This window comes from Paramisgurnus dabryanus, chromosome 4 (genome assembly GCF_030506205.2).
Source record: "Paramisgurnus dabryanus chromosome 4, PD_genome_1.1, whole genome shotgun sequence".
NCBI lineage: Eukaryota > Metazoa > Chordata > Actinopteri > Cypriniformes > Cobitidae > Paramisgurnus > Paramisgurnus dabryanus.
Window position 1 is genome coordinate 41,577,667 of NC_133340.1, and position 18,531 is coordinate 41,596,197.

The window sequence follows — 18,531 nt, forward strand, 5'->3', positions numbered from 1 at the left end:
CATTTGTAAAGAAGTTTGTAGTCAGCATAATAATATTCTCAGCTGTGGCAATCCTAGAATGCATTTCACCAAGCCCAAGATGTGATTTGACTGACTGACTAGTGACTATTTTACCTAACACTTGCATGTGCTATGCATTTTGTATGCTTTTTTAACTGAATAAAATCTTAACTTTAATGGAATTATCTATAGCTATGTTTCCATCCAAAGTTGCGTATTAAACTTTTGCATATAATTATATCACATTAAACATTTGCTAATAAAGCATATGCGCTTCCACCCAGTGATCTGAAAAGAGCAAAATCATCACTTTCTGATAAACTGGAGCTAAACATCATTAAGAAAAGCATAAAGCCATTGTATTTAACCATTATTGTGTATAATCACCTTAGAGCGTGCAGCCGGAGAAGTGTTTCCATTATAGTTCATGAGCGCGTTTTCTTATCGAATAAGTAATTTATCCAACTCAATTGTAAGTATGTTTTTTTATTTATGTGCATCTTGGCGTTTCCATCCAGCGTTTTTAATGCGCATCTCCAAAATGCACATAACAATAGGTGGATGGAAATATAGCTTATGATAAGTTATATGTGAGGTGTGTGGAACTGTTGTTTGCTAATGGAGACCGGAAAACAGATCACTTATATTATTTTGTCAATTATTTCAGTTTCATTACACAGATTGTTTCCATGTACACAGGAGACAACAGATGTGGTAAGAGACTTTTGGAAGGAGGCCATGATGAACACATGCTTGAAAAAAACAAACATGCTTCGGGCTTATGACCATATGTTGACGCTTCATGACCATGATGTCAGATTAATACCAAGAAAGTCTTTCTCATAAAAATCACAGAAACATACAGCTGAGTCTTATGGATGAATATCATGGGACTTGATGGATAAGTGGGGCGTTTCTGTTTGTCAATGACATCTGAGCCACATGTCAGAGAGACATGACGCAAAACATCTTGGGTGACAGCCCAACAGGCATTCCTGCAAGCTTAATCACAGGAAAATCCAGGACCGACAGACATACTCACAGAAAAACAGGTGCATCCAAAAAAAATTCCAGTAACTGCTTGATGTCACATTTGTATCCTGATGATGATAATCTGACGTCACGTGTTGTCGTTCTGGTTTATTTTTCAGATGGCATAAATCATGTAAGCACCCAAACCAATAACATCTTTTCATACCTGACACCTGATCAACAGAAAAGACAATAAAGTTCCAGGCTAATTGATGAAACAGTCACTTGTACATGACCTTAATAGTAGTTTGGGTAGGAATTATCACAGCATGTTTTTTTTCTGAAATCACATTTGATTATAAGTCTCTGTGTGATCTTGTGTCCCTTTGAAATTGTTAGATGTGTGGTCTAACAGTCTGGTCAAATACCCATCTAGAATGAGCATTCAGTGGATTGTTATGATTTTAATCATTTAAGATTTAAAATTGGCTAATGTGTCCCAGACCAAAACAAAAAATTTTTAATGATGTTTGTAAACTGTACTTATCTTTGCTTAAACTTTTTCCCACGCCAAGAGAAAATGCTTCCCTGCCAATGACAAGTTTTTACAGCAATCCATATTTCCACCATTATCCACCAGGTGGTGCTCTTACCCAACCTGGAAGCATCCTCTAAGGCCAAACAGTAAAAACTCTGTGTATGTTTTGATAAGGGGTGGGTATATTAGGAAGGGCCTCACGGTACGATTCATATCGTGATACATGAGGCATGGTACAATGTAGGGATGCTTAACGATTAATCACGATTAATCGTTAGCAGAATAAAAGTTTTTGTTTACATCATATATGTGTGTGAACTGTGTATAATAACTTTGTATAAATAAATGTACACACATGCATGTATATGTTTTAGAAATGTTTACATGTGTATATACATTTGTATATTTATGTATAATTTATATTATATATAAATATAAATACTTAATATATACATTTTTTCTTAAAATTATACATGTTCATATTTATATATATACATATTTATTATACACAGTTTACACACATATGTGATGTAAACAAAAACTTTTATTCTGCTAACGATTAATCGCGATTAATTGTTTAGCATCCCTAGTACAATGTATCACGATACGATACAATGCGTTGCATGTTGTGATACATTGCAATACTTTGTAATTTTTTTATCAAAAATTTAAAAAAGAGCTGATTTTTTATTTTTCCTTTTTTTTAGTCAAAGTGCTTCCACACGTCGGCTTTTAAAGCTGCAGGCATTTTTAAAATATTCTGCTATTTTCTCACTCCCGCTTACTTCTGAGACATTGCCCGAAAGGCCGTATTTGACAGACAACTGAACAGCGATAAATTCAGCAGCGGCAGAGGAGGTCATTTGACGCACACAGAGGGATTAGCAATTTCTTATATTGATACCAGAGATTGAAATATCGATACACTATCGTGGAAATATTATCACGATAGCTAACTGTATCGATATTTTTGCACAGCCCTAGTTTTGATCATCTCTTTTAATCTGATCTCTATCAAAAGTCATTTACAAAAACACACACAGCTGTCTCTCAAGCTGCTCGCAAGTGAGCCATTTTTCGCAACATATTTATTACACATGAATGTTCAGATACACACACGGATATGCTTAAATGCCTTTCTTGGCCACTATATATTTAAGGAATAGGCTATTGAACTAAGTTTGCCTATAATAGGGTATTAATGTTATAGTTTTACAAAAACATTTGCGGTCTTTTCAACAACATACACAATGAAGCTATGAAGGCAATTAAATGATTTACATTTAATATATAAATTCAAATTGTTAAATTAATTGTTATATCCATAGGATAGTTAATCCATTGATGTGCAAGATGATTAACTGAATAGTTTTAGCTATTATATAATATATATATATATATATATATATATATATATATATATATATATATATATATATATATATATATATATATATATATATATATATATACATATATTAAAAAATATTAAAAACGTTTCAAAGCATTGAAAGTTTTGTCAGAGCCCGTGTCTTAATTTTGTAATTAATTTTAACTTTCTCACCAGAAATATCGGTTCAAAATGTCAGTTATCGGTCTGAAATAATCAGTATCGACATATGGGAAGGCATTAAACTTTTGTGACAATCATAAAGATTGCTGGCGCTGACTGTCAACTTTTTTAAAAAACGCTGGGGGAAAAGAGTTAATGTGCACATAGTATTGCAAATTATAAACAAAAACATTTTTAAAAGACTATACTACAACAACATCACTGTCATTCATCACCTCAACTTTCAAAAATGTGTGTGTGTAAAAGAAGGACTTCAAAATATTGTCGGTTCATCAAAGCACCTTTTCACACATCAGGATGTGTAAAGCCGTAACTGTTTAATTAGTGAAGTGCACTCTAGAAGGAAGTGTGCGGATCGCTGACTCATGCTTTCCTACTCCAAAACAAATAGTCCATAGTGCCAACAATGGAATTTTTGGGAATTTTCAGAGGCTGGCTGTGAGGCCAAAGTGCTCCTGGAAAACGTTTTCATTAAGCAAAAATGTACTGACTATCACTCCATCTTACATGTTGTCAAACATTTGAAATATAAATTTTATGTAAATAGGCAAGTTAATGTTGACGTAACTGCATAACTTTAAAGTTAAATTTATAAATGTTTAAGCTCAATGGTGCCTTTTTACATGGCGTCACGTATCTTCCTTTTTTAGTCGAAGCAGTGTACTGTTGCTTCCGCCGGCATAAGTCGACCGCTAATGTCACCGGCATGCAGGTAATTCTGTTCTCTACATGTCTGACACAAATACGGCTAAAAGATGTACAACATATTTTCACTTACGATCGATACTTGAAATTTGAAGAACACAGATTCTTTACTGAGCAGTACCGATTTAATTATTAAGGTGTGTTTTGAACATGTGAATAATGGGGGATAGAATAAATTCCTGAATAAATTCTGACGTAGCGAACATTTAACCTAATTCACTAGCTTGCTTGCGCATTCAGTCTAACTGAGGGGCAACCTTCCGATCTCTCTGATGAAGCCAATACGGAAGTGACTTAAACTGCAATTCATTGACTTGAGGCTGGCTCCAAAAGGGAGTCAATTCCCATAGACCACCATGTTAAAAATGGCCAACTTTACAGTAGAAAATAATATGTTTACAGCCTGGTGCAAACATTGTTTTTGGTCAGTAGGGCTGTGACGGTCATTATATAACCGTGAGACCGACGGTTATAGTTGAACACCGTCATTAGAACTCTATAACCGGCAAAACCGTGTTATTAACATATTTAAAAAACATTTTTATCATAAAGAATTTTTAAATACTAATTAAAAACAGTTGTTCTGTGTTATACGCCCCACCATGTTGTCACGCAGTGAAAAATACAGAGCGGGGCAGACACTGACAACGCGCTGACATACAGGACAGACCAGGTTACTTTTCAGTTACTTTTGAGGTTTAACATATTAAACAAAGTCTCACCTTTCAAATCATCTCTTCCTTCTAGTTAATTTATAGCATCAAATAAACATGAATGACCATAAGAAGGATGTTGTTTTAACCGCGGAAAGGCGTTAGTACACTCCGCTTTTCAAGTTCAAATCCTCCCGTGCTAATCTACTAACTCTCCTGAAAGCACATTCACTGCTTGTCTTGCTGTAAATTTTAAATAAACGTAGAGTAAGTAGCTAATCAGTGTCTTGTTTATTCAAACGCCGGTTGTCTTCGCAGGTGTGAGCACTGAACAGCGCGTACTGTATGTGGAGAGCGTTTGCCACGCGTGGCCATTGTCGGCTGCGTTTGCAGCGCATACTTTGCAGTTTAATAACAGTATAAAAATCTCAAGTTCATATTACTTTACTTTACATGCATTTATGAGCAAAACCTCTTCCAGACGCTTTTTAATCCACATTACGGTCCATGTAATGACAGATATAGACACAATTAAATCTGTTTCTCTGAAGATTATCAAAATAGATGAGAGAGGATTCATTTATGCTGAGCAGAGAGTGACAGCGCAGTCTTCTGTTAACAGTGTGTGTTTTTTTTTTAATATTTCATTGCTCTCTGTTAAATTGCTTAAAGTCATTACTGTTTAAAACACACTTGGCATCACATTCATGATTTTATGGTAAAATGACACTTTCGCGTCAATCCACAAGCATTTAAACGGGCAAAACGCCCCCCACAGACGGTTATGTTACGAACCGTCACATTTGACTCATGTCATAACCGTCATCACCAATTCTGAAACCGGCACACCCCTATTGGTCAGTAAAGCTAATTTTGCCCTTTATAACAACTGTGAGGGGGTAGAATTTTTTTGTAACTCATCCGTTTAAATTATATTAAGCCTTTAACTTCTGCATAATTAAGAGCGTGGCCACTTAGGTAAGGGGGAACAGCCACTGCTGTCACTTAAATCGAACTTGGCGGGCGTGGTTTCAGCAACCAGCTACCTTAGCTTTACCCATGTCCGGCCTCTTTACCCATTTTCGGTTGTCCGCGAGTGATTCACGGTGTTGCATGGCCAAGATGGTGAAGGCAGGCAACGCCTACTTTAAGCTTCAAAAACGATCTTCACAAACCAATGGGTGACGTCACGGACACTACGTCCATATTTTTTTACAGTCTAGGGTCTTAACGATAATCCTAAACGAATTTATGAGCTCTGAACCTATGCATTGAACCTTTAGAGAGAGTGAACCAGAGGCCGGGGCTCGAGCCCCAAGTTCAACACCCCCCAGCCCCCCCCCCAAACAAAACTGCACAGAGGATGAAAGAGAGCAGTGAAGGAGGAGATGGGAGGGGGAGGGGGGATGCCGAAAGAATTGCAGCTGGAAGCAGAGGCCTTTAAGCTGCCTTATATATGCTTATAATGATGATTGTTCTGCTGTGGTCTTGCCATGTTTCTGCCCGTAAAGCATTAGTGCCAATGCTGTTTAAGGGGCCAATCACACCAAAACGCATTTTAAACACTTGGAAACGCAAGGCGCCGCACTGCCTTTTTTTGGTCACTTTAACTCTTTCCCCACCAGCATTTTTTTCTTAAAAGTTGCCAGCCAGCACCAGCATTTTTTTATGATTTTCACAAGTTTAATGCCTATCAGAACATGTTCTTTAAATATCTAAACATACAAAATATCAAATGAAAGTTTATATGACGTAAAGTGTAATCGCAATACTGCACAAATCCCATTATAATCGCATTATGAGGTTGCAAGTTAACGTGGTCAGTGCAAGTAAACAGTACAAGCAACTGTACACTTCCGTCACCACAACAAAAAGCCCGCCTCTCCCCTCATTCTATTGGACAATAAAAAAACGTAAATGATGTCATACGCTTTTCCGCTTAGAGCGCTTCTTCAAAAACGCGTGGTACAGCATGCAGCAAAAACCGCAAGGCGTTCGGCGTGCATAAACAGCGCACATCACGCTCAATGCCCATAGAAAATCATTCAAAAAAGGTGCCTGCAACTGCCATAAACGTGTTTGGTGTGATTGGCTCCTTAGACAGTAGAGACATGGGCTTCAAGATTGTCTCTGTAATGCACCAGCTTAGAACATAGGTCAGCTATTAATATTTGTTAGACTTGATAATTTTGGACTAATGGTTAATAATAATCTTTGCCAACTAAGTGTTTCTTTATTTCTATTTTAAAGGGAATTGCACTTGAAGCTACACATGACACATTTTCAGAGCTGTTATGTTTCCTAAATATTGTTGTTTACGGAAAAATGTAAATCTGTATCCTGAAATGGATTCTAATTAATAGTTATGTGGAAAAACTATAAATACAGTGAACTGTTATAACATGGATAATTTCTATCATAACATTAACTCTTTCACCGCCATTGACGAGATATCTCGTCAATTAAGAGAAAACGCTTCCCCGCCAATGACAAGATTTTCCGTCTTTACGCAATACCGCTATTATCCACCAGGTGGCGCCCTTCCGCAACTTTTTAAACCCGGAAGTATTGCCCTATGGCAAGCGGCGGCATATCCGTGTCTGTTTTAAAGATCGCTCTGAATGGGATCTCTATGAAAAGTCTGTCACAAAAATTTAATTATCTCTGCTTTTTGCTCAAAATGTGGTGTTTTTGCAGAAACCTACCCATATTCAAAAGCTGATTACAAAAGAACCACTGAAGGTAGGATGAAACGTTTTTTTTTTTTTGTTTGAAAGCAGAGGGTCTGTTCTTTCATTTGGTATATTGTATGTTTATATATTTAAAGGAGAACATTTTCTGGAAGGCATTAAACTTTGGTGAAAATCATGAAAAAAGCTGGCGCTGGCTGGCAACATTTTTTTTAAAAACGCTGGCAGTGAAAGAGTTAACATGGATGTCTTAACTTGGAAACTTGAGGCAGAATTTTATAACACACAACATGTGACAAGATTCATTGTAAATGTATTCTTTCCTTACAGTGACAAAATAATACACTGTGATAAGAATCATGTGTATGTAGTTATTGTGTCTGTCATTGCTCCGTGTTAAATAGTAAATATTGGTTTGCAAGCAAATAATTCCAACCTTATTTTTATATTATGGGAGCTTTTATTAGCTTTATATTAGGGCTGTGGAAAGATTTATCGTGATTAATCGCATCCAAAATAAAAGCTTGTGTTTACATAACATATGTGTGTGTAAATTATGCATATATATATATATATATATATATATATATATATATATATATATATATATATATATATATATATATATATATATATATATATATATATATATATATATATATATATATATATATATATATATATATATATATATATATATATATATTCATGTACATATTTAAGAAATATTTGCCATTAAATACTTTATATACATTTATATATTTATATGATATATAAATATAAATATTTTATATATAAATATAACACATTTTTCTTAAATATACACATGATTGAGTGTTTTTATACATAAATAATAATTACACACACATATGTTATGTAGACACAAACTTTTATTTTGGATGCAATTAATCACGATTAATCTTTTGACAGCCCTACTTTATATTACCTCATTGTATTACCAAATGTGTAAATAGTCTACAATTGTTCTTATTCTTTTAATTAAAGAGGTGTACATAAATGTACCTACCTTAACATAAAAAAATTGCTATACACACATAATATTTACATAATGAATATAACATCTGAGGAATACGGCATCAACATCTTGATGACTGTGACACGTGTGTAGGATGGGCTGCTGTTTAGAGATGGACACAGAAAGTTTGGGGCAAAACGATAAATATCATCAGCATATTGAATTGTTTGGCACTTTCATCAAGAAGCTGTATCTATCAAACTATTATAAACAAAAGTATTTAATTAGGTAAGTATTATAATAATAGTAATAAGTAATTCTACATAAATATAAAAGGCAAATTATCAACATAAAGAGTTAGGTATCCTTACTTTTCAATGCACATTTTTCCTGCTGCTAAAGTTGTCGTTAGCTGGTTATGTAACAAGGTTATGTAATATATTAGAAATTATACCGGTAATGATACCAAAAGAACCCGATATTAAACGCAAAAATTTCAAACATTAATAATCTAAACTTTATCATCCACATACATAGAGAAATTGGCCTATATGTTCATCCACACACTCTACCCAAACATTAACATTAAAGAGAACAGACAAGCATACAATACAACTACAAGTTAAAGGTTTTCCTTTTACTCACTGTCCCTGTTTTGCTGTGTGCACAGTTTTATAATAAAAGCCCTCTTTTGTAAAGGTTATGAATGGGAATGTGTGCGTGTGTGTGAGAGAGAGAGAGAGAGAGAGAGAGAGAGAGAGAGACAGAGAGAGAGAGAGAGAGAGAGAGAGAGAGAGAGAGAGAGAGAGAGAGACTCAAGCTAAGTGGCAGGATGCAGGCTACCAGGAAGAGATAAGTGCCTGAATGAAGTGAGCTCCCACACTCGTCACACACACATGCAAGCACACACACACCCACACACACACATACAGGGAAATCAGTGTACAAAGACATGGAAATGTGTTTAGTGCACTCTAATGCCATAAGATAAGCACACAGCCAAATATTCACATTTTGTTTTCTCAAGAACACCAGCAAGATGACCAACCACATTTCCACCACACACACACATGCAAGGTCAAATATAAACAGATGCAAGTGAATCTGACATATATCATACACAAATTATGTTCCCAGTGGATACAGACACAATTACATTACTATATCTGTAAACATCTGAGGCTGTTGTAATCAATCTAACCACGTTTTTGTTTGTCAAGCTTTGAGCTATTTCTTTTTGTCCAAGAATACATGACCCATGGGTAATTGAATATTTACACATCACGCCTCACCTCATTTCAGAGCAGGTGCATAACACGCAGAGGCACGTCACATCGGAGCATGTGCACCACGGCGAATCTAATTGTATGTTAATGAATGTTTACACATGCTGGCCAAAGTGAAGTTTTAGCATTATCCTAAGTTTGTTAGTCAGATTTCACAAAAGCATTTCATATGGATTAAGTGTTTACTTGACACGTTATAGGTCTGATTGCTTTAATCCAACTTAAGCTAAAGTTTTAAAGCGCATCTAAATGCATGTAAATAATCTCATCTGCCCTAAGCCAGAAATCTGTATGTTCAAGAACAGATGTTAGACCACAACACTGTAAAGTTGTGACGGTAGCATCAGGACAACACGCCCACACACAGACTGCTCATACACTAACTAAAACTAAACAGTTACAGTTTGTACACATAATGGAGAGTATGCCAATAATACAACCCAGCTTCAGAGATCAGACTGCTGTCAGACTGTCATGAGACCATCCTGCACATTAATTTGACCAGCTGTTCAGGCATTAATGAGTGCGTTTCTGTGTGCATGCGTGCGAGTGATGTTAGCTCAAGAAACAGATCTTTGTCATTAAGCTGTGCTGTGTGCAATGCCCTTGATTATGACACACACAACTATAAACTAGAAAACTATAAACAACTTCCCCACAAAATCCAACGCTACCCGGAATAAATTACTAATGAAGAAAGCAAACATGTGTCAGTAATAAAGAAAAAGTGAAGTACAGAGAGCATTTGATTGGAATTGTAAATACTATAAGTGTGTGTGTGTGTGTGTGTGTGTGTGTGTGTGTGTGTGTGTGTGTGTGTGTGTGTGTGTGTGTGTGTGTGTGTGTGTGTGTGTGTGTGTGTGTGTGTGTGTGTGTGTGTGTGTGTGTGTGTGTGTGTGTGTGTGTGTGTGCGTGCGTGCGTGTGTGTGTGTGTGTGTGTGTGTCATTAACAGAGACAGATAGAAAAAGGGCATCAGCTCTCTCTTTTCTGTGCATTTGCCCCTTAAGCACTCCCTCAGGTTTGTTTATGTTTCTCTTGCTTAAACAAGGAGGCGTGGGCTGAATTTGCATAATCAGAAAAGATTGGTTATTCTGTGGCAACAGTGTCGTTAAGTTTACAATGTCTTAAGATAACAGAAACAGATAACATCACCTAATGACTGTATAATGTAACTAGCCCCTTTACTGACCTATTGAAACCAATAGATCGCCCGGTTTCTGTAAACGAGAACAGAGGTCCTATACAATGCATTTATCTCATTAATGAACCTAATAGCCTTCTGTTATGTCAACCAAAACAAACCATTAATAGCAACTTATGAAAGTGGTGTACGTTGAACATGCAGAAATAAATGTGTGCATGTGTGTACATGCGAGTTTCCAGTTTTGCAATCATTGTGAGATAAAATGTATTTCTTTTATTGATTTGTCCCATTAACCGAAAATACTGAATAATAGAAAAATTGTCATAATTCATGGAATTTAAAATGATATAGGCTATTATACGCATCTTCAGGAGACTGTATTGGCTATACAGCTCATAGGTCATACAATTAGCCAATGTCAAGAACAACAGTGAATTATAGTTTGCTTTAGAAAATGTGTGTGCTACTTTAAATATGACTGATGAAGGTTTAATATCCCTCTGTTTGACGCCTATTGACGCCTTGCATTCAATTAGCATGGCTATTTCTACTAAAACATTAAGACAGTGATGATATGCTAATGCCAGGCTAAACTATGTTACAAGTCAGTAAAATGCTTTATCAGCTATGAGAGTGGCTAACGTTGGAATTAGAGAGAGGCGGATCGAAAACGCTCAATGACTTGGATGGTTTTTGGATTGTCAGCATTTCATCTGGTACGATGCACAGATCCTCATGCACTTTAACACAAACTTTTCCCCTAAAGGGTAAAAATGACTGCTAGTAGACATTTATGTTTGCATGGCACTGGCAAGAGTATCTCGTAAATTTAACCGCAGATGAGCATGGCTTTAGCTTTATTATATCTCAGATATTACCATAAGTAATTTGTTTAGTCTTCTTGGATGTACTGTGGCATTTTTAGGGAGCAGGTTACATGTTAATATTAAAGGCTGTTTTTTCGCTCTAAGTAGTGTGATTGTATTAGTGTGTGATAGACATCAGAACTCCACTAATAAAAGAATGTGTTTTATGCATCTGCTTAAAGGTTTTGAAATAAATGCTGTCCACCCTCTCCCTGTAGTACTGCTATCAACAAGGCTGTCAAATGTCTAGGCAAAATATTTTACAATTTGGAGAAACAGAGGTCCTCCCTAAAAGTAATAATCCTCCTACACATATAAACCCAGACATGCACTCACATGGAAACAATGACAACACATTCACAAATTATCAAATTTATAGTTCCCATATAAACAATGCAAATGAGGAAGAAAGACAGACATGAGGGAGTTTATGTATCTAAGTCTGTGTGTTTAACAAGAGAGAAAGAAAAACTTTGTAACTGTAACTGTATGGGTGTGCATTTAAACATCTGCTCTGCTTTAGGTGAAGTTTACATCACACACACACACATACACAAACACACACATCAAAAGGAGGACAGAAAAAACAAATCATATTACTGGCCTAGTGATCATCTCTATTAAGCACTTTCAACATAAAGGATCTATACCGTATATGCCACTCCAGATTTTTTAATTTTACAGTTAGTTTTACTGTCTATTTTAATGCATATAATCCCTATACCATCTCTACACTATATATACACTACATTAAAGTTAAATGCAAACATATGCACAACTATCTGCTGTACAAACAGACATAACACTTTTAGACTCTTTTAGACTTCATAGAATTTATAGACTTTGTTTTCATACAAGACAAATAATATTTTCTATTATCTCTACTTCTACACCTAATTCTTTCACAAACATAATTATAATAAATTTATAACTAAACGTTATTTGAGGAAGGGCCAGCTAAAACAGTTTTTTATACATCACCATATCTGTAAAAATGTTTCTTACAAGAACAACCAGACCTGTCCTGTACATACACTTTCACACGCATATTAGCATTACCACTCTTATGCAAATTAACCATCGTTGTACTATAGTCAAGTACAGACTAGTAATCTTTTTTTACAGAATGATTATGTTTGTCGTGGTTAATATGGGTTTACAAAAAATATCATTGTTAAACTATGGTTAAGGGCAGGGGTTTTCAAACTGGGGTCCAGGGACCCTCAGGGGTCCTCTAGAATGTTCCAGTGAGTCCCCAGAAAATCGTTTAAGTTTGTAAACAATTTGCAGCCATTATATCATCACAATTACTACACAGTTTAAATTTCTCTTTATAAAAAAAAGTGGATATATATTTTAGGAAAGGGGTCCCACGCTAAAGGTTCATCATATGTAGGGGACAGGGTCCCTAACATCAAAATGTTTGAAAACCCCTGAACTAGGGTAAAGCCATCCATGGCTAATTTATTTACTTACGATTAGAATTTGTACTTAGATAATAATAAACATAAATGCACATTTAGAATTAAAGGGGTGGTTGAACAATAAATAAACTGATTGCCAGCTGTCAGTACAGGGCATGGATTTGGAGGTTACTACAATAGTTGCATTAAAAAGTAAACAGCTTGCAGCAGCAGCGCTGTACCTGCACGGACAAACGTGCGCTCGGACAGATGGGGCGGGAGGCGCGTTGGCTTATGACAGCGCAGCGCACGTGGCCTCGCGAGCCGCTGGATCATCCCGGGAGAAACCGAATTAAAGCTCCGTCATTTTGAAGGAGGAGTCGTGCGACATGTCCCCGTCAAGACAAAGCGGAAAACACACAGAAAGAAGCGACGTTTACGCTCGCGCACTGCATGGAGCTTAATGTGTGCCACGAGACTCGTAGCATTCAAATGTGAAGAAGACAACAACTAAAGTTTGGTATTAACACACACACTTGTCCATACTTTTACTGACTGATTAAATTTCTGATTAAACAAACATCAGATGTTCATTAAGCATTAATGGGACAAAAAACGCTTCTTACCAGCTTTGCACGGATCTTTGTAATCTATCGTCTCTGTTTTCTCCTCTTCGTAATATTCATAGCTGTCATCATAATCTAAGCAGTGCACTGACAGTTTGCTCCAAAAAGTGAAGCCGGCCAGCAGAAGTGTGATCCAATTCATTTTACTGGTCAGGGTAGTGTAAAGGTAGTCCATCTGAAGTTTGAATGAGCGAAGATCACAACGGAACCTCTCGTTAAAGTCCAGTGATTAGAGAATTTTGCGCTACACGGGTCGTGTGGACATCGTCAACATCATTGGTCCGGTTCGACAGCCGGGGCAGGAACGTCAGCGTCGCGGCATCTTAGCAGGACGTCCGATTATTTGGTAAAGACCTCTAGTAGTACGACAGATACAGTTCACTGTTCCCTCGCGCGAGATGCTCAAGCTGTTTTCCAGTGGAGGGAGTGCTGCGATAGAAGTCAGCCTTTAAATGAAAGAAGGAGACACTTATGGCAGAGGGTGAGGCACGGTGCACATTTAAATTAGGATATTTAACATATTTAAATGAACCTGGATAGGGTTCTACAAAATCCCCATACAGGAGTTTAAACCCCTCTAGACAGACAGACAGACAGACAGACACATAGACAGATAGATAGATAGATTTTTTAAATACAAAAAGAACAACAATGACTAATCTAGACAGCCATGGCAGAAAGACAGACAGTTAGATAAATGCATGTTAATGAATTTAAAAACTTAATAAGGAACAGCAGGTAATAGCCAATGTGGTCAATGCTTCTCATTCATTTTAACACAGGAAACATAGCTGCTATCTGTTTTAGAAGAGGAGCACTTTAACAATGACAACCGATTTCTCCTAAAACGAGCCGGTAGCTGTAAAAGTCACACGCTCACTAAAATTTGACCAATAATCCGGTAAAAACAGTTTTCCCTTTGCCTATACAAAACTTCAGGATGTTACGCTGGTTCCATGTAGGTGAGATCGTATTTAGAAACTGTTATAAATACAATAGCTGCTTTATGAGAAGGTGACAGTAAAAGCAGATGTGGTGTGACATTTAACAAACCTGTTTAACTCCCCTCATAAAGTAGCTCTCCTCTCACACACACCCATGCACGCATACAAAACAGCCACACACACACAAAACTGTCCTAAAGTAGTTTCTTTAGTAGTAGTTAGTAACTTGCTGCAAGCCAATGGTTTATTTTTTGGTCGGTGTTTATTTAGGATTAGCTGCAGCCTGCTGGAAGAGGGAATGCATCAGAAAATATATTGAATTTTTAATATATTAATATTTGCATTCAACACATCTTTAAATGTATCTTTAATATAATGTATAAACTTTAATGGCTTCAAGACACTTATATGTCTTCAAAAGTGACTGTCAAAACGCCGCACGGAGTCATGAAAACTACTTTGAGCTAATTTATCCACTTTCAGGTCCCGACTAATACCGATGATAATCCCGGGCCCGGTCTCCATTATTTACCTCAGGACAGGTTTCTTCTCGTGTTTGTGTGTGCCGATTTAAGCGCAACGGTCACAGCAGAGAACAGAGCGCGAGACCTCTCTGCCTCTCTCTTGCTCGCGGAAAGTCGAACCTTTATCGCGCGCTACTTCAGTCACGAAAATAGATGCACTGTTGAGATAAAGCGGAGTTTAACACTGTGGCGTCAAACCCTGTTAAAATATGAGAGACCGGAGCTTACCTCAGAGAATGCCCTCAGGGTCTAGTGTTTTACAGCCTCAAAGCGCAGGCTCATCCTGAGTACTGGCCTCATACTCTCTCTCACTCTCTCACACTCACTCACTCACTCACTCACTCACTCACTCTCTCTCTCTTTCTCTCTGGAAACACTTCCACTGGAATATTAGAGCGCGCTTGCTGGCTGGTACCGCTTATTCCAAACGTTCCCATTTCCCGGGAGATTAACGCGCTTCTCTCTCTCCTGACACACGCATGCACGCGCAGATTAATCCCCCCTCCCTTGCGGCAAGGTAACTGCGTGTTGACGTCACGCCTCACTTCACAAAAACTCAATACATGCATACACTGCACGCTCAAAGCTGTTTGTTAACGCACTTGATAAAGTTATGAATGACCACAACATGCATGAATGGCTTCTATAACGGGCCATGTGTGTATCCAACTGACAAGAAGTAGCTCAATTAGTAGAGCATTGCGTTAGCAGGGGAAAAGTAATTGGTTTGATTCCAGAGAACACATAGGCTACTGATAAAATATAGGCATGCTGTTGCCTGCACTGTAAGTCGCTTTGGATGAAAGTGTATTGCAAATGCATAAATCTAAATGTAAAGAATTACATAAAGAGGGAAGTTGTTAGAAAAAGCTTTTAAATGTGACTTGATAATGCATCTGATGGGGTTATGCCATTCAGTCTGGTTTTGGAATTATGTGAAAATTCACAAGGGGCAAAATCATAAGGGTAAACCATTTCCAATGCACTCCAAAGACCTTTTTGTTCATAAAGGATTCAGAGCCATATATCATGTATGATAAATGAAACAATACTGTGTGTGACCCTGCCTCTAAAATCCAAGCTAAAGTCTCATAATGTAAGTATGAGATTAGGAGAATCAACGTTTCCTTTCATTCACTTCAATTTCAATCTTTGGCATTACCTTACTCAGTCAATATTAGTAACTGATTAATAATACAATAAATCACTAAAAAATGACCTTATGCAAACAATGTTTATTTAATGAAACCATTTAACTTTGACAGTAGGTGTGGATTTGCATTTTGGCTCCAGGCAACATCCACCACCACCAAATCGCAAGGGTAGACACCATAAACATTGGAAAAATAAATAAAGATAATAATTTAACATGCCTAAATGCAAGTATAAATACTATATATTAAACTTTTACAACAAAAGTGAAAAAAAAACAGGTAAATTACTTATGCAACAAACAAAATAACATGTGCTTTGACCATTTCATGTGGTAAAGAATCGCTAGATCTCTGTTGCTTATCCTATCAGCAGTGCCCACCAGTTATCACCAGGGATGCCAGATAATAACATGCAAAGTGTTTTCTGATTGAAAATAAAATATTCAATAATTTGTTGAAAATCCACCCTGATGAACAGAAACACGTGTGGGTCAACAAGACCATTGTGTATTTGCCAGTTTGCTCTTGTTTCTGTAAGCGGGTGTATGTGGTGTGAGCATGTGTTAGTAGGAAGATGTAGACATCGGGAACGCACTGTACGTGTAGGGGGAATAAGGGACCATGCCCTTTGACCCTGCATGACCCCAGTTCTGGAGTGTAGTGGAGTCCTTCTGTGAGTCAACATGCACTCAGCCAACGGGAAAAGAGGATTTCCTCTGTTTAAACACTCAGTGTGTGTTAGTGTGTGTTCCAGCAGAGAGGAGACAGAAGAGAGGTCAGTGTAAGGGATGTGCTAAGATCTAAGCCTTTCTGTGGCATTTTGTTAGCATCCGAAGCCTCTCACAGGCTGAATGAACAATATATCGTATAATTTCCAGGAATATTTTGTAATAGCCCTTTGAGAATTTGGAGGAGGAACAGTCATAGACAATGAGTAAGAATGGGAAACAAGAAAGAAAACAACACTTAAATAATCCAAATAGTGATTGTGTTTCAAGGTGCATTCAGTAATTTTTCATAAAATATTTTGGAAAGAGTAATTTTGAAAGTTCACTAAAGCCTTGAAAAAACACTAACTTGAGATAAAGACTCCATAGTCATATTCTACCCTACTTTAAGCTGTTTTATTTTACAAGTAGCAGGTCATCTCATGAGGGAACAGATGTTTAGACAACATGACCTAATAGTTACTCACAGTATTAGACAATCATTTAATGTATCCAAAACTACAAAATCAAACTTCAAAATGTTCTTCCAACAAAGATAATAAAGTAACTTGAACAAATATTTTTTTGTTGAAGGGTGTCAATTTATAATTTTGTGTTTACCAAATAAAATAAGCATAATCACACTGCTAACAAATATTATACAGATATTTAAGTGTGTATCCAAATCGTTTGCCCAACTTGCCAAGCTAATTAATCTGAACAAACAATAAAAACCAATGCATTGCGGCATGTTCACTTCTTTGGTTTATATTGATAAAAAAGATAACTTTAATGTTTGCTGTTATGTTATTAATGTTAGTTATATGTTGTATTTAGAGTTATTTTTGAAAGAATGATGTTTGTTTATTGTTACCATGATTGAGACCTATTGGTTCAGTGTAGAGTAGGGGTGGGCGGAATGACCAAAAATCTATTCCACGGAATGAGTCATTTTATTTCACGGAACGGAATATTTGACGCATAGGTGTCATTTACACTGGGGACGCTGGGGACATGTCCCCACCACTTTTTGAAATGGCTGATTTTGTCCCCACCACTTTTTGAAAGCATTTGGTTAAAATATTTAGAAAAATCTATCAATACCTGTGCGACTTACACTGCAAAAATGACTTTCTTAGTATTTTTGTCATGTTTTCAGTACAAATATCTTAAGATTATTAAATTAAGATGCTTTTTCTTGATGAGCAAAATGACCTAAGAAAATACAATAAAACAAGCAAAATTCTGTGCCATTGGGGTGGGAAAAAAATCTGAAAATAAGATTTCTTTTTCTTAAACACTTAATTTAAGCAAAATTTTCTCACCCCCGTTGGCAGATGTTTTTACTTGTTTTAAGCACAAATTCACTTACATTGTACAGTTTTTGTCTAAAAACTAGACTTATTTTCTAACTATATTTTGCTCATCAAGAAAAAGCATCTTAATTTAAGAATGTTTAGATATTTCTACTGAAAACAAGCCAAAAATACTAAGAAAGTCAGATTTTCAAGAAAAAAAATCTTAGTATTTTTGTCTTGTTTTCGGTAAAAATATCTAAAAATTCTTAGATTAAGATGCTTTTTCTTGATGAGCAAGATGCCCAAAAAAATAAGACTAGTTTTTAGACAAAAAATATTTAAGTTAATGTTAAATTTAAGTGATTTTGTGCATAAAACAAGCAAACAAATCTACCAATGGGGCAAGCAATTTTTTTCTTGAATTTTTCTTGAAATTAGTGTTTAAGAAAAAAGATTTTTTTGCTTATCCCA

General features: G+C 36.4%; 1 protein-coding gene across 1 annotated transcript in view; it reads right to left on the bottom strand.

Annotated features, from left to right (window-relative positions):
• Positions 1 to 15,295, bottom strand: part of tll1 (tolloid-like 1) — a 59,348-nt gene extending 44,053 nt beyond the window's left edge. The window contains exons 1-2 of the mRNA XM_065275004.2: positions 15,130 to 15,295; positions 13,434 to 13,879 (exon numbers count right to left, since the gene is read on the bottom strand). Coding sequence (XP_065131076.2) covers positions 13,434 to 13,608 — 175 coding nt within the window. The 5' untranslated portion in view covers positions 13,609 to 13,879; positions 15,130 to 15,295. The remainder of the gene's footprint in view (positions 1 to 13,433; positions 13,880 to 15,129) is intronic.
• Positions 15,296 to 18,531: the final 3,236 nt, after the last annotated feature.